The following is a 26458-nucleotide window of genomic DNA, read 5'->3' as shown; positions in this document are numbered from 1 at the left end:
TATACATCTTCTTGTATATAGTGATATGGACCATGCTGGTATAATCTGGGTATCTCCTGTATATAATTATATATGTACAGCTGGTATAAGTTATACATCTTCTTGTATATAGTGATATGGACCATGCTGGTATAACCTGGGCATCTCCTGTATATAATTATATATGTACAGCTGGTATAAGTTATACATCTTCTTGTATATAGTGATATTGACCATGCTGGTATAACCTGGGCATCTCCTGTATATAATTATATATGTACAGCTGGTATAAGTTATACATCTTCTTGTATATAATGATATGGAGCATGCTGGTATAACCTGGGTATCTCCTGTATATAATTATATATGTACAGCTGATATAAGTTATACATCTTCTTGTATATAGTGATATGGAGCATGCTGGTATAACCTGGGTATCTCCTGTATATAATTATATATGTACAGCTGATATAAGTTATACATCTTCTTGTATATAATGATATGGAGCATGCTGGTATATAGATTGTAGTAATGAGAAGACAGCGACTTTGACAATTATCATGTTTTAATAATTAAATATAAATATCTTTTATAACTGTACAAATAAAAAAAGGACAACTGTAGTTGTATTTTGTAATAGATGCTTATGAAAAAGTAATGGGAAGGCTGGAAATACGATTTTCACATCGGGACAATATTAGAATTTGTAAATCTCTCTGTACAAAGAAATGACAAAAATTAAGGCTGGAAAAGGAAATGAAGAAAAAATTTCGGCTCGAGGTAAGTGCAATATGGAAAATTCTTGCCCTGGCCTCTGATATCCATATTCACACACACAATAGAATTCCTTTAATCTGGCCTTTGATAATCCAGAATCCTGATAGTCTTCCATTGATAATTTTATGAGGGATCTCGGTGTCTCATATAGACTACATAGAATAAATTAATACTTCTATTCTTCAGCTTTATATCCAATGACTCTTTTTTTCAAAATTAGTAAATTAATCTTTGGAATACAAGATTTTCTATGATATAGGAACGTCCTATACAGCCTGTCATGGCATGGAAGTGGTTAATAAATAATACGCAAGCTACCGTAATGAACAATAGAGGGTGAAAATACCCCACATGTTCTGAAAATGGCTAAGTCATTGTAAAAATGTGCTCACCTTCTTAATCACACAGTGCTCAAGAAAGCAATGTCTAATAACATGTATATACAGAATACTCTTAACGTGTATATTTACATCTTAAGATATTTATACTGTACAGTTCATTTGTATAAAAAAAAAAATTGACAAAAAAAAAAATCGAAAACAAAAAAAAGAACACCTGCAGTACATAGAAGAGCCACAGGGTGGCACTGTTTCTCCTTAACAATTGAAAGGCATTCAGTTCAGCTAGACCCAATGGGGCCTCTAATCTATATCGACCTCATACGTGCTGATCCATGCTGGATTTCCTGATGCTGCCTGATTATGAAGCTCCTTAATACTATATATTATATTAACTACAGAAAGTGCAGCACTTATTACAGTTCCAGTCGGTGCTCAGTTCTGCAATTTAATAAAAAAAAAAAGACTGTGCTAGAACCAAGGGTGAACGTAGAAGACAGGGGTAATCATAGCAATTGAGGTCCAATGCTGGGGTTGGAGGCCCAGTGCTTGGTCATTCCCATCCCCCTTTATAACCCTCATAGGAAATGGCAGAATTACCCTTAAGCAAGTTCTCCTCTCCTGTGTTTTGTGTCTGTGGAGTTGAAGACCCCTTGCTCAGGTTCATGCTACCTATTACAAAGGGGGATAAGGGGAACTGGATCTGGGCCTCTCCTCTCAATGGCCTCCACAGCAGCTTCAAGGACTGTCTCCAGTGTACGTTCCCCCTTAGCTAGAACTGATCCCAAAATCCACTGCATGTCGTCTCATTATCAGATGGTCATCCAAAGATCTTTACATCCATAGGGCCTCTGAGCTCGTACAGATACTCATAGAAGGCTATTTAGTGCAAGTTCAAAATGTTCAAGAGGAAGACATAAGGCGACCATTTTGCACCTTTTTGTGAACAAAATGGTCGATATCGGACTTTTCTCTCCCAAGTCTAAGTTCCACTTGAGATTTGATAACTGTGCTGGCTAGTTTGGTAAAGAGATAAATCCAGAACTCACACATGAGTTTGCATCCTCTGTTGCGCTGGTCGTCCATAGTCTCCGTGTGCGGAAAGTGAGGCGTAGGAAAGACGTGAAAGTATAGGACCTGATTCTAAAGTTTCGAAACGATCTGGTCGGACATAACTACAAAAGGCTCTGGCGTAAGGCTGTGGTTGACTACTAGGGCCAGGAGGCAAACTAATAGGACCTTGTGGTATGTGGATACGTTCACTTCCGTGGCGTGGAGTTGTAGCGTATCGATGAGCATAGTCATACAGTTTAGGGGCTCCTGGTAAGGATGGGGTAGGACACAATGGACTGAGGGTAGATGGTGCTGAGTACATTGGACGTGGAGGAGAAGAAAACTCCGGATAGGCAACTGTTGTTGGACGGGCGTCTTCATTAGCTCTGACTTTGTAGTAACCATTAGTTGGGTCCTGTTGGAAGGGAATGAGGTCAGGTTAGGGAAATATTTGCTAATTTGTGCAACCTGCACCACCAGGAGTTGACAAGACTGAAGAGGATGGTGGACAACGTACCTGAGGGTCATCAGGGATATCGCTGTGTTCAGTCTGTGACGTTCCTCGAGATTCTGTATCTGTGTGCTGCAGAGGAGATATAAAAATGTAAATTCATGAGAAATAAAGACCCCAACACATGTCCTATAAAATCTCCTGTCTCTTCTTTGTTAGGCTAGGGCCAAAAAGTCTTCATCTTCTGGCCTGAGAATTGTACTCACCAAGGGCTCCTTTAGATCTTCTTCAGAATCACTTGGGTGTCGGTCGCTGTGATCACTTCCAGAAACTTCCCCTGCTAGAATCTGGGTGTCCTTTACAACTACAGAGGAAGGAAAGAAGGGTTTTATTGAAAGTAACTTGCAAGGAATTACACAAGAACATCCAAGATACATAGTCGCCATTATGAGAAGATCCTAAGTTACAGACAAGTATCTTATAAAATTACAGTAGATATTTAACTATGGAGTTGAGTCGGTCATGAAGACCCTTGGAATATGGTTGGAGCTACAAGTTCTGGACATTTATAAGAAAACCTACAAAACATCCTTGGGTGGTTATACCTACAGTGTATGAAAGTTGGAGGACTTTCAGATGTTCTAGCCACTTTTTGCAGTAGATGTGTAAACCCTGAAGGCTTTCTTACCTTTCCGTGATCGTCGGCAGCACAGAATGCAGATGGTCACCAGTACAAAGAGGCAGAGTGCACCAAGACCCAATGCGATCATCAAAAGCATGAGCGGCAGGGCAGCTACAAGAAATTAGACTGGTCAGACACAATTCTAAGGAAAGATGAAAGTGAAGCCCTCTTCTACCCATTGATTTAGCGGTGACAAAGGCGACTTACCTTGTTGTCTCAGAGAGACAATCACGGAGTCCTCCCCGTATTGATTTATAGCAGTGCAATTGTACACCATGGTGTAATCTGAAGGTTCGGTTCCATCGATGATTAAAAATGAGACGGCTTCGCTGTTAGTCACACGTGTCTCCACTGAAAAACGGCCCAAGGTGCCCTCGTCGAGGCTGTGCTGGTTCCAGGACCAGATCTACAGGAGACAACAATGAAGAGCGGTAAAAGATCAGTGCTGGAATGATCCTGATGGATTACAGTCTGAGCAAGTCTATCTACTGACATGGCGGAGGGAGATGTTGCTGGTGAAAAGTGGTGGGGAGAGGAGCTAGGCTTTCCATTGGTATATAAGTAGAAGGAGCAATGGCATTGTCTTTAAAAATCAATGCTAATTCTGACTAATCATTTTGTCAGATTATGCACATTGATGACCGTTGCTGAATGAGTCCCACAACAGCAAACCTCTTAATTGTGGGAATTGGCCCCAGCTCATGAATCCTCACAGATGTAACCTTCTTAGGAGTCCCTCTTTAAATGACATACAGGGGCATAACTACCATAGAGGCAGACCATGCGACTGCTATGGGGCCCAGGGCAAGAGGGGGCCCAGTCTTAGTTGGGATTATCTCCTCTTCTACTGGAGGTAACTTGGTCAGGACTTTACCCTCTAAAGAAACAACTGCAAATGAGGCAGTGGAAAATGGCCCAAGGGTCATTGAAAAGGGTTTATGCAGAAACCCTTCTGTCCTGTGTGGGGGGCCTGATTTGATCCTTGCTATGGGGTCCTTACTATGTACCCCACTGATGACATAGATACATAAAGGTACTTACGATTTTATCAGGGACCGGTGTCGTCTCCACCACACATTCTAGTCGAGCTTTCCCTCCAAGAATACTTTCGTAAGTCATTTCACTGGTAATGATGGGAGGTCCTAAGGAGAACAAGAAGGCACTTGACATTTGTGTCATTCCTTTTGATGCCACTAAAGACATGAACCATCTCCGGGACCTCTATTGCCCTTACCTCTCACAGTCAGCGTCACTTCTTTTTCCATGGTACCTATGCGAGGCACAATGGCTTTGCACACATAAGTTCCTGCATCTTCCCGGGTCACTTTGTTCAGAGACAGAGTGTTGCCATTGCTTAAGACCTGGCAGAAAGATGAAGGAACATCTTTAGACGTGGATTCACAAACTTGAGGTGGCCCCATAAATATGATACCTAGACCTTTTGTATGTAATAAATGGATGCATGATTAGGTGAAATTACCTCTGTGGATCCCTTCTTGTTCCAGAACTGAGTTGGGTTGGGATTTCCAGTCCAACCACAGAAGAAGGAAGCATCTCCGCCAACATCTACCGTCATCGGACGGGGCTCAGTTAGAAGACGCGGACCAACTGTGGACAGAACGAGAGATTAAAGATGAGACTGATTGCTGAATAAGTCTCCTTATAAAAGAGGTCGTCCATTTATGATGTGACAGCAGCGCAGAGTCATTCTAGCTCGAAAAAGCTTGCTCAAGTCCATCAGTCTGGTTGCTAGGGATACATTGTAACCATAATCAATGGGGTTGTCAGGGAAGAAGTCCCTATTAACCAGTCTGTCTCAAACTACTGAGATCTTCAGCTTAAAGCATCACTAAGTTTTCACCAAACGTTTAATGTGTCATAGGGTCTAAGCGCTAAGACCCTCACGATCCCTAAAATGAAGGGGTCTCAGTGCTCAGACCCTATGACACATGAAAAGTTTGGTGAAAACTTAGTGACACTTTAAGGTACCAACACAAAACCATGGGACGAGAAGGGGCAAGGAAGTTGGGCAGGACAAGTTCTACTTACATAGGACATTGACCACGGTGCTCACATTGCTGCTTCCCACACTGTTAGATACTTCACATGAGACGGGGGCTGTAAAAAATGTGTGGTCTACGGTCACGTGGTAACGGTCTCCAGAAACTGAGAGGGGCACGCCACCCTTTGCCCACCTGCAGAGATAAGATTTCCAACATCAATCTGATTGTTCTCGCTGTCCAACACAAGGTTAAAGAAGACACTATGGGGGAGATATTCCTCTGACGCCTGTTTTTGGCACTGGATTTGTGAATTCTCAATGCCATTGCAGCTTTTTTAGTAGCAATTGTCATTGTATGCCATCCACACCAATTTTATGAAAAGGGGGAGTTGCGATGGCAGCTTCGAGCTGCAGTAGATTTCATCCCGGCACATGGACTGCCAAAAGAGCCAGATAATTTAGGATGATGGCTTCCCCGGCAGCTCAGGCCACATCAAGACCAACGTAGCGGATGTCAGTCTTCATGAATTAGGGCCAATGTCTAAAGTCGTGGTCATCGTAAGCTACAAAACCACCTCCTGTAGGGGCAAGGATGTTTATGCACTTCCGGTCACAAGCTGCAACCAGCAGGAGGTGTCTGATAGCAGGGAGCAATAGACTGTCATTAATGTCGGCCTTACGAATGGTAACATGAAATAATAGAGGGTATTCATCTGTCTTAAGGTGAACATGCACATTAGATTAATGTTGGCCAAAACCACCAGATTTTGCAGGACCAGCCAACCATCTAATATACATGAGGGTGTCCCGACTCTTCCCTGATGATAGATATCAGGGACAAGAGGGATCAGGCATGGTGGTTTTCAACTTGTCCTATCCTTTGTTCTCGGCTGAATGAGCTGGACAGCTGTCATGACCTTTACAGTAATCCTCTACCCTACTGGAAATGGCCGATAACAAGGGACAAAAACCTCACCTGTAACTTGTGACCTCAGGGTTGGACACTGCGCTGCACAGGAAGGTGACGGAACCCCCTTCGGAGACCGTTGGAGGATCCACGGAAAGCGTGACTTTGGGGGGATCTGTAGAAAAAAACAAGACAATTCATGGTTTCATTCGTGGATCATCTACGTTCAGCAGCTTGTGCCATGCAGCAGTGTAGAGATGTGATGTCCTGTCATGCCCACATCGATAGTGGGCACACAGGAGGTTCTGACTGTCACTTACACTGCACACTAAGCGTCACTGATCTCTCCCGACCCTCGGGCAGCGCGGAGTTCCTGACCCAACAGGTGTAGCTGGCGCCAGCGTCTGCAAAGCTTGGGGTGATGAGGAGACTGCTGACAGCATCTTCGCTCTTGCCATCAGATACAACCTGCTGCACATGAATGGAGGCACAGTCAGTCTGGCACAATGACCCAGGAACAGACAGGTGACAAGTGCAGCTCGGAGTCTCACCTTGTTATAAATCGCCCCATCCATCTGTTTGCCGTCTCGGTACCAGATGATATCGGCAGCCGGTTTCGCTGCAGGGGCCAGGCAGGTCAAGTTATAGGGGGTGTCAAGCAAGACGTTAAATATGGGGGCCCCACGGATCAACGGTTCTCCTGGAGGAACTGAGAGACAAAGAGAGTTAGAGACCTGGGGCCCCAATAAATGCCAACCAAAAGCTTGCAGCCATTGCCAGGCTCTTAAAAGGGATCTTAAAGCTGATTGGCTAACACCGATCCCCAGAACTGTCCAATCACATTACTGTGTGTGCACGTCTTAATACGTGCACTTATAAGTTAGCATTTTAAATTGTGCTTGATATACTTTGCAGCTTGGGATGGGAACATTGGCGCGGCGTAACATCAGAAAAGCTGCTTTGCGTAATGGGTGCATAGTAAATAACAGCGGCGGCTGTTTCTGATAAATTTTTAATACAGACCAAATGAAAGAAAAAATCCCAGATTATTTACAAAGGCAATAACCTATCCCATAGACGCCAATAGAGGCCCCGGTGGACACATTGTGCATGACATGCAGTATTATGCTGAAAACTAGGAAACAACCTAAAACGGGGAATTCTCCAAATTTGCAGATCATCCTGCGCAAATGTCAGTACTCACCCAACACAGTCAAATGAGCCCGCTGCGACCTCAGGGCTGCCTGCGTTGCTTGGCACTCGTAGATGGCGTCGTCGCCCAGCTCTACTCCTTCTATGTGCAGATTGTGCTCCCCTGCTGCATGGTCCCCAATGATTGAATAACGGGACCACCCTATAAAACAACAAGACGAATGGACATTATTTTTCACCCCTTTTTAGGACTCCCCAGTATAGAAAATGATAACAGGCAGCTTCTAGTACCTGGAAGGTCTCGTTCCGCTCCTAAGGCCAAACCGTCCATCGTCCACTGGACCACCCCTCTATAGCCAATCACCACACAGGGAAGAGTCACCGACTTGCCGGCTACAACCACCACGTCTGAGGGCTGCTGTGCAAAATGTGCCCCGAAAGCTGCGAGTGAAAAACAGTAAATGATTAAGTTTCATAGCTGGGGGCAGATGAGGACAGAGGTCAATAGTCTGTTCCTATTCTTCCACCGCCATATGGTAAATATATGTGCTGCGAGCTCATAGATACCGGGCGGCTGTGCGTCGGGCCAGCTGCTGGCGCTGTCAACCAGCAGTAATAGACATTAATCTTTTGCTTTTAAGCTGCAGTCGCAGTGACAGTTGTCAGAGGGAAGGTGCAACTCACACAAGGGAGAAGGTATCGCTTACCCGAAATGTAAAAAAAAAAAAAACATATGGGAAAGGAAAAGGAAATCAATTGGGAAAGTTTATAAAAGATTGGCCACTAGGGGCGCTCTTCCATTACTTTTAATAAATGATCAGCAGTTGTAAGGTTGATGCTTATATACACATAAGAGGTTGTCAGAAGCCACCAATTTTTGTCAGGACCAGCGCATGAAAATTTGGGGTATATGGGTATGCTGATTCACTCTAGATGATGTCGGGAGAAAGAAGGATCAGGCATGTTGAGTTTCAACAAGCCAATCCTATTCTTCTCAAGACAGATGATGAACCACTGTAAATTTTAGAGGGACCTGATGACCATCTAGTGAGTATGGCGATATATATCGTGGGAGAGAAGGATTAGGCACTTGGATTTCAATCTATCCAATTCATTAGTTCTCGGGGAGACACGAAGTCTGGAAATTCTCACATACACACAAAAGGAAAGTGGTCCGAACCTGCCGACCAGCCCACTATCTTATGTGTCACTTTTAGCAGACCATCTAGTGTTTATGGAGGCTTCCTGGCTCACCTCTGGCGGCATATATTATGGGAGAGAAGGATTAGGCAGTTGGATTTCAACATGTCCAATCCTTTGTTCCCAGGGAGATGTGAAATCTGGAAATTCTCACATTCAAAAAAAGGAAAGTTGTCCGATTCGGCCAATTTCGTCAGGACCAGTCCACTTGCCTATGTGTATACTGGTGTATACCGACTCACTCCAGATGATGCCGGGGGAAAGGAGGATCAGACAGCGGGACCTGCCGACCATCTAGCGTGTATGGAGGCTTCCTGACTCTCCTCCAATGGGAGATTTCTTTCTTGGAAGAGAGAAGGATCGGGCAGTTGGATTTCAACATGTCTGAAGCTGACATTAGAACACATGCATACTCAGCCGAGCCTGCATGTGTAGGGTCAAAAAAGGTAGCTGGATTTGCCTTACTGTTATCTAAAACATATATACAGTGTTAGGAGGCAATTAATTAATATGACATATTTTTTGTAAAAATTTCCTTTCTAGGGATAACAGCAACCCAGCAGAGCAATGTGACGCGGTGACATCTCCTGCTTCATTGTATCTCCTTTCTGTACGCCAAATAATTCATCGTCGCTAGTCAAACAGACCCAGATTCTGTAAATTCTCACTTCCCTCGTCTTTCCGGGAGAATTTCAATTTTCTCATTTCCCACAAGATTCAATTGGTTGAAGATGAGTTATTTTAAAGGCTTCTCCGAGTAGCATTTTTCACCGCTTCCTGGAGGCGTCTGTTCTCGGCGCGTGAATGCAATGTTACATGAAGCTTGAAGTCAATGTACAGGTTCTGAAAGACCTTGGGGCGATTCCCAGCGCTCTCGCCCAGCTGAGAGAGACGCGATAACGCTCCCTGACTGTTCAGAGGAGATTGAGAATCTCGTATCGGAGACGGAGAATGCGCAGCCGGGGGTTAAATGGACATCGATGGAGTGCGTACGAAGTGAGGGTGGGGGGGCGTGCAATGCCCAATTTGTACTAGAAAAAAAGGCTGACGAGTTTAGTTCTAAACTTCTAAGAAATTGGGTGTGGCTACTGTTTTATGAGGCAGAGAAACGGGGGAGGCGGAGCTTAGGTCAGACTATACTTTTACCTTGTAGTAAGCGGCAGAAAAGGAAATGACTAGTCGCGTTGCCCTTTCCTCCTCCAAGGGAAAGGAAGGAAGTGGGCCAGTGTGGTTCACCATTTTGATTTGGAGAGCCTATGGGCTCTTAGTTCTGGCCCATGCACTCGTGACCAATGTTGGGGTTGATGACTGGAATATCACTACTGCCGCATATCGCTAGAGATATAGATGGGCCTATCAGATAAAGAAGCCCGGGGGACTAATGTGCAAAAGGTTACTTTTGTGTTTGTCCAGCTGTTATGATGCTGTGTGTTCCCAGGGTTCCCGGACGGATCAACAACTACCCGACTAACGCACAAAGTAGAAGTCCTGGCACAAAGTGCATCACTGTCCAAGCTGGGCCTAAACAAAGCACAATCTATAGACCAATTTGCCTGAACAAGGAGAAGAAACTGGAGCAGATCCAGAGAGTCTTTATCCAAGCTGAGAGGCCAAATTACTTCCAGTATCATGGAGGCTTACAGTCCCGGTCAAAAGGCGACCGCACAAGGCGGCCATTGGTAGCCATATTGTTAACGCAGCTGTATACGGGCCTTGAGATGTAGTACAATCATATCCATTAGATCCATTCACCCTAAATCTGGTCATACACATTAGTCAAACCCTATAATTACGACATTTAATCGCTTATGGGATACAGTTGCACTTCAGCCACTACACACCCTATTGACTTTTGTCATGTGACAATCGCAATCATGTGACTTTTACTTCTAACCCAGGTCTTGCTTTTTACCATTGGAGGGGATATTTTGTCACATAACGGTGAAATAAAAGTAAAGGCCCCAATTTGGCCGGCACTCTAATGCAATGTTGGATCTGGGCAAAGTTATCTCCAGGAAGATAAGCTGTCATCAGGGGTGTCTGGCAGTGGCTTTCTCAGGGGGAATTGGGAGAGATAGCTGTCGGCCACGCGATCGTTCGGACGACAGCTATTGAATGTGTATGCCCAAAGCACAGGTTCCTACAGTCAGAAACTATTACACCTATTTCATGTTACTGTATTGGAAAGAAAAAAAGTTATATGGCGTTTTCCAACTGCCAAAAAAATAAAATAAACATTTAATAGTATCAAATAACAATAAAAAAGTAATAATAGTAGTAAGATAATAATAAAAATAATAAAGAGTAAAAATAATAATAAAAAGTTATAATAATAATAATACAGTAATAATAATAAAGTAAAACTAATAAACAAATAAAGTAATAATTAAAAAAAAAAGATAAGAAAATATTAAAGATCTTGACTTGACTTTAAAAAGAACCATGGTTCTGAAAGCAAAGTTTTCTAAACTTTACGTCTCATATGATTAATGTGCCCCCCCCCCCCCTCCCCAAAAAACCACACTGGCAAGCTATCTATTGAAAGCATCCCTTTGTATGTGGCGGTCTCTCTTTGTGCCAGCTTGTCTCTTTGTCTCGCTGGCCGTCTCTTCAGCCCCTTTCCTGTCCCCTGAGTGGCTTTAACAGATTTTTAAAAGCTGTTTTTCTAGAGTTAATCCACTTTCCACCTTTTCATGCTTTCTCTGTCTTTGTGTAAACTGACAGCATGAAACTTGGGGGGGGGGGGGGGGGGGGGGGGGGAATGCGCGCCAAGGAGGGGGTAAAGTTGGGACCCTAATCTGCACAGAAAAGACTCATGGGGTGTTAAAATAATGGAATATGGTTTAACCCCATATTAACCACCAAGCCGTTTCATACAAGTGGCAGAGAATTTTGCGCACAGGTTCGTTGCCTGATTATTTATTTTTTGACAATCGGATAAGAATGGGCGCATTTGCTTATCTTTCTGGCAGGGGTGATATGCCACCATACTGGACCCGGAGGTCTCTCTCTAGGTTGGTATCAAACCGCTCGTCTCTGGCTGGCAGCGGCAGGGTTAATTTCTACCGGTGCGGTATGCCTCGCTGCATCCATGAAACCACTTTATAAGGTGCAATAATCATCCTGATATGGTTTGCATTGTACATCTGGAGTAATTGCTTGTACTTAAGTCTCTCCCATGCATCCATTAAACACAGTTATCTCTCCCGCTTCTCGTTGGCGACAGCTAGGAAGATCCTCTTTCTTGCTGGAGACAAAAGTAGTCACTGTGAGTGCAAGCTCTTGGGCATCCCACTCCCCCCCCCCTCCACCCCTGCCTTTTACTAACCAGCACCAGCCTGTGGGGGGTTGAGCCGTGTTAAGTGGAAGTTAATACACCATATGGTGTGTTTAAGAGACAGTTTGTCTTGTGTTTTCTGTGATCTGTTTATTGGGGCGTGAGGAACACTATTCAGTGATACGGTGCGGAGGTCACCGCCATTCTCTCTATACAGGGACCAGGGGGAGGCCCAAACAAATGGAAAGGGGGGAAAGATGTTGAATTCTGTGTGAGAATTGAATCAGAAACTTGTTATCAGGACATGGCATGTCACAAAAACATCATTAACGCACCATAACAGCTGCTTTTCTGCACTGGTGCAGAGCTATGGCGTCTTACGCTATTTTTTCTGGCACCGCGCTGGGATAAGCGAGCAAATTTACGTCAAATATATGAAAACCAAAGGGGATTGATGTAAAAATGACCGCCAGCGCTAGTGTTAGGCGGCCAATTTGACCTATAATGGCAAAATCAAGCGTTCTAGTCACGACCAATTTATGTAGCGCACGCCACGCGATCGGTTATAATGGCAAAACTAAGATTCGTGCGCCTTTCCTTGTCTAATACGTAATGGCAACAAGTCAAAGATGTGCGCATGGCATTATTTTCTACGATCCCACTGATAATGGCGGTACTGGCGACTGATTTTTTAAATATCATAACAGGTTGTAAGCCTAAAGTGTACTCCATTTTCTGCAAAATAGTATAGGCCTTGCCAATCATTTGCCAATAAAGTTTGTTCAAATATACTACCAAGGGACTTGATACACATAGCAACCAATCAGATTCTGGCTCTCACTTTTTTCAAAGTGGTTTGGAAATGAATGAAGGAATCTGATTGGTTGCTACTGGCAACTCCCCCCCATCTGTCTGCACTTTTTTTCCTATACATAAACCCCTAATCACTAATGTCTTGGAGAAGAAGTGTCCATAACAACCATTAGGTCTCCAGTCTGCAGCTACCAATCACATTCTGGCTATTTATCTGCCTCAGCTGTTTAGAAAAAGAGAGGCGAACTCTGATTGGTTGCTATACACTGGATGTTATGGGGAAGCAAGGACATTTTTTCACTTATTGTATTTAAATAAACTTTATTAGCAATTGACTCATCTTAACAAAATATTAACCACTCGGTAATTACAACAATCAATAGCTTGTTATCTACCAGATTTATACCTGCGCCTCGACCTTTAATTACCCCACACCTAACGATTTGCATTTATATAAGTCATTGATTACATTGGCACAAATCAGACCGTGATTAGAATGTATGTGACCTGAATCCCACGATAATGACTGCGGCGTTCATGAAATGAGATATAAAGTGGTTATTATACGTAGATATCAAAGCACTTTATCTAAAACTGACAGGATCTGCAACGACAACGCAATCTCATTAGCGTTAACGTGCGAAAACCCGCTAATTTGCGGTAATTAAGCATGCATAAAGACATTTGCACTCTCTGTGTTAATTGTGCATGCAAAATTTCTCATACTTCAGGTTTTACTGATATTTTGAAAGCCAAAAAACAAAGACTTCCGTTGTTGCACCGCAAGAGCTTGCAATCTATTTTCTCGTAGGCAGGTGCAGGCAAACTTCTGCATCCTGGGAGGCCAATTAAACTGGCTCGTGGGTTTTTGGACTGGTTGAGAAAACCAAAATGACTTGGAGGACACCCAAAGATAAAATAAAAGAGGAAGGGGGAGGTAGCAGGCCAGACGTGTTGAAGGTCTGCCTCAAAGATGTAGATGTATTTAGATGACTATATGAACATAATGGACCCTTGATGGTTCAAGAATTACTTTGGGTGGAATTGTAACTTCAAAGTGAACTGCACCCAGAATCTGAGCCTTGCTTTGTTCCTAAGTTCTTTCATGAAAAAAATGTTGATGGTGACAGCCTCTTTGCCCATGTTGTTGCCGTGTTACAACTAATATGGCTGTCCTTACCGTTCCCACATATTTCCCAACATCCAAGTGTGCCAAGTAATGTGTTCACAACAGTAATAACAGCCATGTCGGTTCTCATTTAGTTTTCCTGGATGGACCCCCTATTTTGGTGCACACAAAGGAAGGCAACCTGTGCTTGGCCCTGCTTTTACTAGGAACCCCATAGCATTCTCTATGGTACTTTCTCAGGGTCAACTTTGTTGACTTGTATCACTGGTGTCCTGGGTTCAAATCTGTCCAGGACACATATGACCATAGATTTGTTTTCTTCTAGGTTCTGTTTATTAGTTCCCCTCATTCTCCAAAAACCAACTGGACAATTGGCTTCTTATGAAATAATATTGTGGGAGATGGGCTGGTATGGTGGCATTGTCCATGTGATGCCAATGCATATGGTGGCCTCACATGTAGTAAATGAGAAAATGTTGACTTGTATCACTGGTGTCCTGGGTTCAAATCCATCCAGGACAACACGACTATGGATTTTGTATGTCTTCTAGGTTCTCTTTATTGGTTTCCCTAAGGTTCCCCAAAAACTAATAGGACAATTGACTTCCTATGAAATAATATTGTAGGACATGGGCTGATATGATGGCATTGTCCATGTGATGCCAATGCATATGGTGGCCTGATACATACAAAATGAGAAAATGTTGACTTGTAGCATTGGTGTCTTGGATTCAAATACGTCCAGGACATACATGACCATAGATTTTGTATGTCTTCTAGGTTCTCTTGATAGGTCTCCCTCAGGTTCTCCAAAAAGTGAATAGGATAATTGGCTTCCTATAAAATAATATTGTGGGACATGGGCTGATATAATGACATTGTCCATGTAATGCCACTGCATATGGTGGCCTCATATATAGAAAATGAGAAACAATAAATAAAGCTGCCTCTCGTCTTTGATGTCATAACTGTATGAGTTGAGCTTATGCTTTCTTGATCATCCATTGTGTTTCATGCCCTCTATAAGCCTCTCCAAAGCCCCTAATTCCTGCAGAGACTATGCTTCTAATGAGATCTGGAGGTGGCCAAGACAGAGAGAGAAGTGTCTTCAGAAGACTTTATGAAGAACATCTACCCCCACCTCTCAGTGCTCTCCTTATCTTTCCATTCAGAACTGTGATCGCCAAGGGATTAGCACCAAGCTCAATGTAGACTTGAGTGGTTACACTTAAAGGGACTCCAGCATTATAACCGTGAGTCAATGGGATTGCAGTCGGCTCTTCCATTCCACCCATGTGAGGAAAATTTTTGATTAAAAACCCTGAAGAAAAGACAATTCACCAGAGAGAGGGGCAGGAGTGCAAGTCCCTGATATGAGGCAGCTATAGGAACTGGCAGCTCAGAAGTCTTTGCTGGGAGTAAAGTCGCCCACGTAACACATTTCCTTCCATCTAATGCATGCTTCGCCTAAACCTGTGCAAACCTCTTCGCACGTATTATAATTAGAACCTGGCTTTCCAGTGGCTGCAGTGAGCTGTTATGTGGAAATGGTGCTTTGTCTTTGACCCCTCAGTAGATTATGTATGAGGAGCACCTGTAATTAATAATTATCACACCTTACATATAGAACCATGCGGCGCCCTTGAAGCTCTACTGCCCAATACATCACCAGCTCAATTAATGTGCACGGGTGCAAGACCTCAAGTCAAATTCGATCATATGTTTGCACCGATGATTGACAGCTCTGCTTCCTTTGGGGTTATCTCTCGTGTAGGGCACATGAGCGCCAATCCTTCAAGGTGATGCAAAGGGAAAGTGATAAATATTTGCTGCTAAACCGTATTTTTAAGGGCATATCCTCTGACCCGTATATACATAACATGAGCTGCTGTATTGACTGGTAACAGTGCCCTCTAGTGGACAATTTCTAATGAAAAAAAAAAACATAGAATGCCTTCATTATTTAAAATTGATTTAGTTAGGAGAATAAGATGGTGGCACCATTGAAACACCATGCTCTAATATTGGGTGCACCAAGATCTATTTAGAAAACCACAGAATGGAACTTGGTGGGTTCCTAGGCCATCAAAATGAAATCCAGCAATGTTGGGATGGGTCTATGAACACAATCGAAAAAAAAGGCCTTTGACCTCACCTTGGAAGATTTAGCAATGGGTGACCAATACCTTTTTTTTTTTTTACATATTTGCCTTCTTGGTACTTGGGCACCATCGTCTACCATCTCCACCAACATCTAATGGTCCATCCGTGAGACATGGACCTAATGGGTTTCATAGACTGGAAGTTCTATGGACTAATTGATAAACTAAATTGCATGGGTTTGGACACTTTGAAGGAACCTTTATCCTGCCAGGCGCTAGACGGAGAAGAACAAGTTGTCTACGGGAACTCTACTGGCAGATGCCACATAATGAAGTCTTGAGCGAGGGCGCGGGGGAAGGTCTGATAACTGCAAAGGTTTTATGATAGGAAACGGATAATATGTCTTCCATCATAATGTCATCACTCCTGCCAGAGCCATCACTGAGATATGTCTGACGGCCTGAGCCCTGTCGAGAACAATGTGGGGTATTGTTAAGAGGCACAGAATTCCCGTGAGACCCAACTATTTTGTGAGCTGATAAGGAAGGCCTGGTCCCTGTCTCACATACCTGAGTCCCACCAGACTGTGTTATCAGCATCACCCCCCCAACCAGGAGATGAAAGCACCAGCTCTGGTCCAGTCTGTTATCTTGTCTGCTGTCCCTGCTATGCTGACAGACAGATATTTCTGCAATGTGACCCTTTATGCCTCTCTGCCCATTATATAGATGACGTTACCAATGCGATGAAAGGTCCCAGAGCAGGACACCTTTGTGGCTAACTATGGAGGATGAAATATGAGGGGCAGCAAGAGATAAGGATGCAGTGTGCAGTATTTAACCCCTTAACTGCCAAAGCCCCGTAAGCTCCAGAGAACACAACGGCGCAGCCTTGTTGGACTACAACCCCCATCAAACACAGGTTATGACATATGCATACAGTTTTACACCTCTACATGGTCGCTCTGTTCACTCCATAGGCAGTCTGTGAAAGGGGTAGTACTACAAGTCTCAGCATGGCCTAAGCTAAGCATGCATTAATCAGCCTCCAAGGTAAAGCTGGAACTTGTAGTGCAGCAACAGTTTACAAGCCACGTGTGACACAGATTCTTTTTGGTGGGGTCGGTCCACTACATCCCCCTAGTGCTGGACATATACTGTAGGTAACTGGTAAACCAGATGTGACGCTACCAGCCCCCCCCCCCTTCCTGTCTATAACCCAAATGCTGAGGTGCCTCAGATAAAGTAATGGAAAGTGCGATTCCCCAGAGCCTTGGGCAACCTGGTGTAATTACTGCAGAACCAACTTGGCAGGTAAGTACATGGCTCATTAGAATTATATTATTAGGAAGCATTGCTTCTCCAGGGGGAGACCAAAAATCCAGAATAGAACAATTATTCCGAGTTCGATACAACCCCCCCCTCCCCTCCCATCACATGCGCGAAATAAAGGGAAGGATGCAATTCACAAAGAAAAAAAAAATCAGCTTTTCCTGCAGATGGTGAAGTCACCCCCTCGCTCTGGCCACCAGGCATTGCAGCAGTGGGCTAGCAGCATGAGAGCAGCAGCATCTCCGCAAAGACCCCTCCGCTGTCACATCCCCGCAGCTGGACGGCAGCGCAAAGTAGCGTCCGCCGTCAGCCCCCCGGACTGACCGCGCAATCTGAATACATTATAACTTTTTACACATAGTAACATTGAAACCAGAAAGGCATGGTAAGACACCCTTCCCCCCCATGCAACGCTTAGTCCAACTTATCTTAAAGGGGCTCTTCATCACTGGGTCTATCTAGGCGGGTGCGCCAATTTTGAAAAATCCCTTTAAGACAATTTTTTATTTATTTTATTTTTAAAATCCTGACCCCCCCCATCACTACCACTATTGGCACAATCATCCATATATTACATCCATGCATTATAGCGTAATTCCACTTTGAATGCATCAACCCCAGCATGCTCCTAAAAAATTTAGATAGTGAGCTCCTCAGGTAAGGGAGGGGGCGGTTGGAATACACCCCCCTGTACTGCACTGCAGAATATGTCAGCGCCAACGGAAAAAAAAGTGAAGGGAAGGGGCACTTACTTTGATCCAGGATAGATAGGAGCAGGGAACAAAGTATCCGCAGTTTTATCTCCATTCTCCTAGGGTGGGGGTCCTGAGTTCGAATCCTGGGTCCCTGCTTGACGCAGAGATGTCACCGGAGGGGGTTGTAGTAGGGACTGCAGAAGTCCTGCCTGGCTGTGTGTTGCAGACAGTCCCTGGGGCACTTTGCGCTGCTCTCTGCTTCAGTGCCTGACTTGAATGGTCCTCATGTGCCTCTGCATCCTCTCCTCCACTCTCCAGTCTCCTGACTCCTTCTCTCTGCAGTGGATTTAGCAGGAGGTTATTCCCTCCTCTCCTCACTACCCATTGGAGAGAAAGTTCAGCCTGCTGTAAAATAAAAGCAGCCTCTCCCCTCCTCCCCCTCCCTCCTGCTCCCAGGTCTCCCTCCTCCTCCTCCTCCTTTTCCAGCCTCACTAACTTAGCGCATCTTCCAGTTTAGCAGCTATATATGTACTGCCGTAATGCTGCTCAGCCCTCACCAGGAAATTGCTGCAACTCGCAGCCATGTGGCTGGATTCACATTGGCATTCGCAATAAAGGGGGTAAGGGGGCAAATATTTTGGAAGGGAGGGGTAAGTATTTGCATCTGTCACTGTGCACATAATAAATATTTAAATACAGTATCAAATATATCATAATATAAAGAATATAAAATAAAAATAAGATCATTTACGTTTTAGGGCGGATAAAATTCCACGGCAACCCCGCGGTGTCCGCCTCCCGCAGCGCTGCAGTTGGCGGCCCGGCGGTTTAAAGTCACGGTGGCGTGACGTCCGGACGGACACTGCTTGAACCCACGGAGGGCGTCCTCTTTTTCTCTCTCCTCGGTTTTGCTCCCATTCAATTCAAAGTGGACAACTGTCGGAGAAACCGCCACAGTTTGCAGTGGATTTTGACAGAGCAGTGTGGACAACTGGTGTTGGCTGATTTTTGGATTTATACTGCAGATTTGCAGTTTGATATGTCGTGTAGCCACGTGGGGCAACCAGGTGAAAAAATGTGCGGGTTTTAAAAGTGATGCGTATTTCCGACTTAAATCAACGGATTTTGGAGAAGAATATGTGCCGAATGCCGCGTGAAAACTCTGGCGGGTGGACCGAACGCATTTCAGAGTCTGCTCCTCGCGCTACATAGAAAGCCTAGAACACGCCAGCTTTTAAAAATGTCATTATTAAAGAAGCCAATAGTTTTATGGATCATAGCAGTAGTAGTAAAAAGAACACTGACTGTGAATGGCGCGGTACACTGTCGACTCCAGGCCCCGCCCACTTAGAGTATGATGGGCTGAAATGAGGCTTACTGCCCCCTAGGGATGACTTTAGGAAGATGGCTGGTAATAGAGAGTATAGGAGTAGTGCAGAGGTAGCAGTCGCACCCATTCCTAGGTGCAGAGGTAACAGTTGACCCTGGACTAGATGCTGAGGTAGCAGCCTCACCATGTCTAGGTGCAGAGGTAGCAGTCGCACCCGGCCTAGATACAGAGGTAGCAGTCACACCCATGCCTAGGTACAGAGGTAGCAGTTGCACCCAGCCTAGGTGCAGACGTAGCAATCACACCCATGCCTAGGTGCAGAGGTAGCAGTTACACCAGTGCCTAAGCAGAGGTAGCAGTCGCACCTGTACCTAGGTGCAGAGGTAGCAGTCACATCTGGCCTAGGTGCAGAGGTAGCAGTCACACCTGGCCTAGATGCAGAGGTAGCAGTCACACCTGGCCTAGATGCAGAGGTAGCATTCACACTCGGCCTAGGTGCAGAGGCAGCAGTTGCACCTGTACCTAGATGCAGAGGTAGCAGTTGCACCTGTACCTAGATGCAGAGGCAGCAGTTGCACCTTTACCTAGATGCAGAGGTAGCAGTCACACTCGGCCTAGGTGCAGAGGTAGCAGTTGCACCTGTACCTAGGTGCAGAGGCAGCAGTTGCACCTGTACCCAGGTGCAGAGATTGCAGTCGCACCTGGCCTAGGTACAGAGGTAGCAGTTGCACCCCGCCTAAGTGCAGAGGTAGCAGTTACACCCGTGCCTAATAGCAGAGGTAGCAGTTGCACCTGTACCTAGATGCAGAGGTAGCAGTCGCACCTGTACCTAGGTGCAGAGGCAGCAGTTGCACCTGTACCTAGGTGCAGAGATTGCAGTCGCACCTGGCCTAGGTACAGAGGTAGCAGTTGCACCCCGCCTAAGTGCAGAGGTAGAAGTTTCACCCGTGCCTAACAGCAGAGGTAGCAGTCGCACCTGTACCTAGATGCAGAGGTAGCAGTCGCACCTGTACCTAGATGCAGAGGTAGCAGTCACACCCGGCCTAGGTGCAGAGGTAGCACTCACACCCGGCCTAGGTGCAGAGGTAGCAGTCACACCCGGCCTAGGTGCAGAGGTAGCAGTTGCACCTGTACCTAGATGCAGAGGTAGCAGTTGCACCTGTACCTAGGTGCAGAGATTGCAGTCGCACCTGGCCTAGGTACAGAGGTAGCAGTTGCACCCCGCCTACGTGCAGAGGTAGCAGTTGCACCTGGCCTAGGTGTACCGTATTCCACCTGTATTATGGTACCTGGAAGGTGGGGGCCTTGTTCCAGATTTTGCATTCGATCCAAAGAGCTTTAAGGTACACTTCTGTGGATGCAGGGGGCCATGGCTCCTGATCAGACCTAAAGACCCCTCTATGACAAAGATGTCCTCATTATGGATACTATTGTACTCATGTATAGATAACATTTGGGGTGGAGTTGCCCTTTAAGTCATTGCGTAACCTAGTAGCATGTTTTTTGCTGCGTTGATCTTGAGACGTCTGTAGCGTTTACTTCAATGCAGCAGAAGTAACGAGCGAACTGCAGATGAAGCCTCCAAAGACGGAGATGTACATTGATAAAAAAGCAGCGACTCCGGCGCCTTGTCCCCCGGTGCAGCACAGGAGATCCAAGAATAACTGCGGTGACAAAATATTATGATGCAAATCCCAGGAGGCCGCAAGGCGCTCGGCAGCTTTTTCCATTCTCCGGTCTCCTCTGGGTCTCAGGTTACTTGGGGGAAAAGGAACCAGGACGACCATGTAAACTCCGACCTCCTGCACCAGACACTATTTGTGATGACCATGGAGGCCACCTGGGTGTCAACAAGCCCCCTTTGAAGTAGCAGGAGACCATCTCAGGGTTTTCTTAAACTTTGTTTTTGTAACTCTTGTTGATGGGTTTTGTCACCTTGTAAAACCTTGTAAAAAAAAACTTGTAAAAACATTTCTTTTAAGTCGGAGTTGAATGGAGAATAGTGTTTTTTTTTACATCAACCCAAAATGTAACAGAAAAACGACAAGGCAAAAAATTTGTTTAAAAAAATCATCATACATTAAAAAAAACTCCAATGAAGTAATCCCACAAAGAACATCACCCAGCTTTCTAAAAGGACTGATTGGTAATCCATGCCACTTAGAAGTCTGGAAAAGCCGGGTGATAACCGCCCACCGAGGAGCTGCAATGCTAGTCTTCTAAATTGCCACCCAACTTTCCAAACATCCTGAATGACTATCCTGCCTAATGATGTAGAAATGTGTCAGGAGGGCAGACTTTCACTACTTGCCATTCAGGAACCTGGAAAAGCTGGATGTTACCCTCAGTGGAGTCCACATTGACTGTCATCCAGCTTTCTATCAGTCCTGAATTGCAATGCTGCCTAGTTATGCAGATATATGTTAGAGGGTGGAATGATCACCACTCGCCACCCAGGAGCTCGGAAAAGCTGAATGATAGCCCCTTACCAGGGAGCTGCTATGGTGATCTTCTTGATTGTCATCCAGCTTTCCAAACATCCTGAATGACTATCCTGCCTAGCGATGCAGAAGTTGATGCTTGATGATTCACTACTTTCCACTCAGAAGTGTGAAAAAGCTGGGTGACAACCCTCCTCTTAGGAAGCTTTGATGGTGGTCAAATTGTCACCCAGCTTTCTAGAAGTCCTGAATGGCCTAGTGATGGGGGAGGGCAGAGTATCACTACTTGCCAATCAGGAATCTGGAAAAGCTGGATGTTAACCCTCATCCTGGAAAGCTACAGTGGATTAATGTATCAATACTTGCCACTCAGAAGTTTTGGAAAAGCTGGGTGATAACAAAACCACCTACTGCAGATTTACAATGGTCGTCATATGGATTGTCATCCAGCTTTCCAAAGGTCCTGAATGGCAATTCTCCATGGTTATGCAGATATATGTTATATGGGGGGGGGGGGGGGGGGGGGTGTATCACTACTTGCCAATCAGGTGCCTGGTTGGGGATCCTCAGGGGAGATGCAATGGCGGCCATATTGATTGTCACCCAGCTTTCCAAAGGTCCTCAATGGCAATCCTGTCTAGTTATGCAGATATATATTAGATGGGCCCCATGGCAATAAATTATGCAGATATAGATGGGGGGGGGGATGTATCAATCCTCACCAATCAGGTGCCTGGTTGGGGCCCCGCAGGGGAGATGCAATGGCGGCCATATTGATTGTCACCCAACTTTACCAGCAAAATATCCTGTGTGTTTGTGGGGGGAGGGGTTGAGTTTCGGAACTTGGGTATCAGATAGGATTAAATATACTTTGACACCAGTTTTCTGGACGCCATGTTTTTGAAGCCTCCGTGCCCCCTTTTTTTTTTTTTAACCATTGCATACTAATAGCCGTAAAAATGGGCCTGACCATAGTCTCCGCGGGGAAGGGGGGGGCGAGGGATACCGGTCCGCCACTTGCTCATTTGCATTTTAGAACATACGACGCTAGATGAAACTGTGAACGGCGAGTTCTGCAGGATGCGAACATGGCGGCCGCGCTATATTTGTACCCAGGGCTGCAATCTGATTCCATTCTCTGCGCAGTTTAAAAAATAAATGAATAATCGCTTATCGCACATCTTTATGCAAATGTTAATCCCTGGAAGGCATGTGAGGCTGGCAGTGCGTTACCAGCGGAGATCCGCGCCGATTTCATATCTGCAAATATATTAACCCACGTGCAGCTAGAGCGGGAGACGAGCTGCGGTTACTCGCTGTGCCTGCGCTCTAGCTCGGGACTCCGGAACACATTGTACATTAGTAATGGCCGCTCACGCCTGATTATTTCCATAGAAACTGTAATAGATTTATCTCTACGTGCTGTCTGATAATCAATATGGCCGCAATTACAGCCAAAGCTGTTAATCAGCTTTCCCAGAGCGCCATTGGCTCAGCCACGTATTTATTGTTATTGACAACCCACAGTTGCGAAGTCAGGGTGACCGGCGAACGTTCTGGTTGTCACCCAGCGGCAAAACAAGTGAAGAGAGATTTCAATGACTCAGGAGGTCTTAAATATACTATCGCATCACTATAATATCAGGCGTCTCTTTCTCTTTCGCTTGAGTTTTGTCATACAAGGCTGGTCTTAGACATTGGAAACAGTCAGTAAGCATGTGAACCGACTACTCTAGAAGCTTAGCTGAGCTTCCACAATGCAGGAGGCCGGTGATTTCTCCTACAGCAGAATACTATAAAGCACATGGTGTAAAGGAAAGGTTTCCCAGAATACAAATCACCAGAGCAAGAAACTGAAAGAGCAAGGAATAGTGGGAGATTTCCTCTCTGCAGAATAGTGAGTGCAGCTCTGGAGTATAATACAGGAGGTAACTCAGGATCAGTACAGGATAATTAATGTATGTATACAGTGACTCCACCAGCAGAATAGTGAGTGCAGCTCTGGAGTATAATACAGGATGTAACTCAGGATTAGTACAGGATAAGTAATGTAATGTATGTACACAGTGACTGCACCAGCAGAATAGTGAGTGCAGCTCTGGAGGATAATACACAATGTAACTCAGGATCAGTACAGGATAAGTAATGTAATGTATGTACACAGTGACTCCACCAGCAGAATAGTGAGTGTAGCTCTGAAGTATAATACAGGATGTAACTCAGGATCAGTACAGGATAAGTAATGTAATATATGTACACATTGACTCCACCAACAGAATAGTGAGTGCAGCTCTGGAGTATAATACAATATGTAAACTAGGATCAGTACAGGATAAGTAATGTAATGTATGTACACAGTGACTGCACCAGCAGAATAGTGAGTGCAGCTCTGGAGTATAATACAGGATGTAACTCAGGATTAGTACAGGATAAGTAATGTAATGTATGTACACAGTGACTTCACCAGCAGAATAGTGAGTGCAGCTATGGAGTATAATACAGGATGTAACTCAAGATCAGTACAGGATAAGTAATGTAATGTATATACACAGTGACTGCACCAGCAGAATAGTGAGTGCAGCTCTGGAGTATAATACAGGATGTAACTCAGGATCAGTACAGGATAAGTAATGTAATGTATGTACACAGTGACTCCACCGGCAGAATAGTAAGTGCAGCTCTGGAGTATAACAGGATGTAACTCAGGATCAGTACAGGATAAGTAATGTAATGTATGTACACAGTGACTGCACCAGCAGAATAGTGAGTGCAGCTCTGCAGTATAATACAGGATGTAACTCAGGATCAGTACAGGATAAGTAATGTAATGTATGTACACAGTGACTCCACCAACAGAATAGTGAGTGCAGCTCTGGAGTATAATACAGGATGTAACTCAGGATCAGTACAGGATAAGTAATGTAATGTATGTACACAGTGACTGCACCAGCAGAATAGTGAGTGCAGCTCTGGAGTATAATACAGGATGTAACTCAGGATCAGTACAGGATAAGTAATGTAATGTATGTACACAGTGACTCCACCAACAGAATAGTGAGTGCAGCTCTGGAGTATAATACAGGATGTAACTCAGGATTAGTACAGGATAAGTAATGTAATGTATGTACACAGTGACTTCACCAGCAGAATAGTGAGTGCAGCTATGGAGTATAATACAGGATGTAACTCAAGATCAGTACAGGATAAGTAATGTAATGTATATACACAGTGACTGCACCAGCAGAATAGTGAGTGCAGCTCTGGAGTATAATACAGGATGTAACTCAGGATCAGTACAGGATAAGTAATGTAATGTATGTACACAGTGACTCCACCGGCAGAATAGTGAGTGCAGCTCTGGAGTATAATACAGGATGTAACTCAGGATCAGTACATGATGAGTAATGTAATGTATGTACACAGTGACTGCACCAGCAGAATAGTGAGTGCAGCTCTGGAGTATAATACAAGATATAACTCAGGATCAGTACAGGATAAGTAATGTAATGTATGTACACAGTGACTCCACCAGCAGAATAGTGAGTGCAGCTCTGGAGTATAATACAGGATGTAACTCAGGATAAGTACAGGATAAGTAATGTAATGTATGTACACAGTGACTCCACTAGCAGAATAGTGAGTGCAGCTCTGGAGTATAATACAAGATGTAACTCAGGATCAGTACAGGATAAGTAATGTAATGTATGTACACAGTGACTTCACCAGCAGAATAGTGAGTGCAGCTATGGAGTATAATACAGGATGTAACTCAGAATCAGTACAGGATAAGTAATGTAATGTATGTACACAGTGACTCCACCAGCAGAATAGTGAGTGCAGCTCTGGAGTATAATACAGGATGTAACTCAGGATCAGTACATGATGAGTAATGTATGTACACAGTGACTCCACCAGCAGAATAGTGAGTGCAGCTATGGAGTATAATACAGGATGTAACTCAGAATCAGTACAGGATAAGTAATGTAATGTATGTACACAGTGACTTCACCAGCAGAATAGTGAGTGCAGCTATGGAGTATAATACAGGATGTAACTCAGAATCAGTACAGGATAAGTAATGTAATGTATGTACACAGTGACTGCACCAGCAGAATAGTGAGTGCAGCTATGGAGTATAATACAGGATGTAACTCAGAATCAGTACAGGATAAGTAATGTAATGTATGTACACAGTGACTCCACCAGCAGAATAGTGAGTGCAGCTCTGGAGTATAATACAGGATGTAACTCAGGATCAGTACAGGATAAGTAATGTAATGTATGTACACAGTGACTCAACCAGCAGTTTTTACGTTCAGGATAAGGAGGTATTTGGGGGGGGGGGGGGGGGGGGGAGAGGAGGGGGGGGGGGGTGTCCATGTCCAGGTTCTGCTGACATATCCCTCTTTACTAAGAATATTAAAATGCTCCAGGGAGAAATGTCAGAAAACATCAGAAAGCACAAAGACAAGGTGAGGAGAGCGCACACGTGTCCTGCGGAGATTAAACATCACATATCAGGGGGATATCCACACTCTCAGGCAGAAGGACCCCACCCCCAGGCCTCTCTGCAGTCTCCTATACCATTATGTGTAATAAGCTGCTCTGCAATGTTCTGCTCCACTTCCAGCAATGATTAAGCTACGTTTGACAATAAAAGTGCTGGAATATTTTAATTTACACATGTAACGTGGTGATCGCTCCGGGGCAAGTAAATATTTGATAAATGCAATCCGTGCGCTGCTGGTAAATCTGTGTGAGGCTGCTGCATGTGAGGATCATCACAGTCCTGAAGATG

At 44.6% G+C, this 26458-nt stretch overlaps 1 protein-coding gene across 2 annotated transcripts; it reads right to left on the bottom strand.

The window, feature by feature from the left end:
• Positions 1–1261: 1261 nt before the first annotated feature.
• On the bottom strand, positions 1262–18226 carry KIRREL2 (kirre like nephrin family adhesion molecule 2). Of its 2 annotated transcripts, none has more exons than XM_040422212.1 (15): positions 17947–18226; positions 7633–7782; positions 7394–7543; positions 6741–6898; positions 6510–6657; positions 6259–6364; positions 5330–5475; positions 4761–4888; positions 4515–4641; positions 4322–4422; positions 3488–3686; positions 3287–3391; positions 2865–2962; positions 2665–2730; positions 1262–2562 (listed from the first exon to the last, which is right to left on the bottom strand). In XM_040422212.1, exons 1-15 carry the CDS (start codon positions 17999–18001, stop codon positions 2140–2142), a joined length of 2160 nt encoding a protein of 719 aa, XP_040278146.1. In that variant the 5' UTR covers positions 18002–18226; the 3' UTR covers positions 1262–2139. The 2 variants fall into 2 exon arrangements, with proteins under 2 accessions (XP_040278146.1, XP_040278139.1); XM_040422205.1 differs by having other exon boundaries at positions 6510–6660; positions 17947–18225.
• Positions 18227–26458: the final 8232 nt, after the last annotated feature.

This window comes from Bufo bufo, chromosome 1 (genome assembly GCF_905171765.1).
Source record: "Bufo bufo chromosome 1, aBufBuf1.1, whole genome shotgun sequence".
Lineage (NCBI taxonomy): Eukaryota > Metazoa > Chordata > Amphibia > Anura > Bufonidae > Bufo > Bufo bufo.
Note: the sequence above shows the minus strand (reverse complement) of the source record. Positions and strands in the feature narration are given on the sequence as shown.

Excerpts from the sequence above, each read along its gene's own strand:
- KIRREL2 (XM_040422205.1), bottom strand. The coding sequence starts at position 18,001 with ATGGAGATAAAACTGCGGATACTTTGTTCCCTGCTCCTATCTATCCTG. Across the intron at positions 6,899-7,393 it reads GGCTCATTTGACTGTGTTGG|TTCCTCCAGGAGAACCGTTG; the intron begins GTGAGTACTGAC and ends TTTGTCTCTCAG. Across the intron at positions 6,661-6,740 it reads ATGGGGCGATTTATAACAAG|CAGGTTGTATCTGATGGCAA; the intron begins GTGAGACTCCGA and ends ATTCATGTGCAG.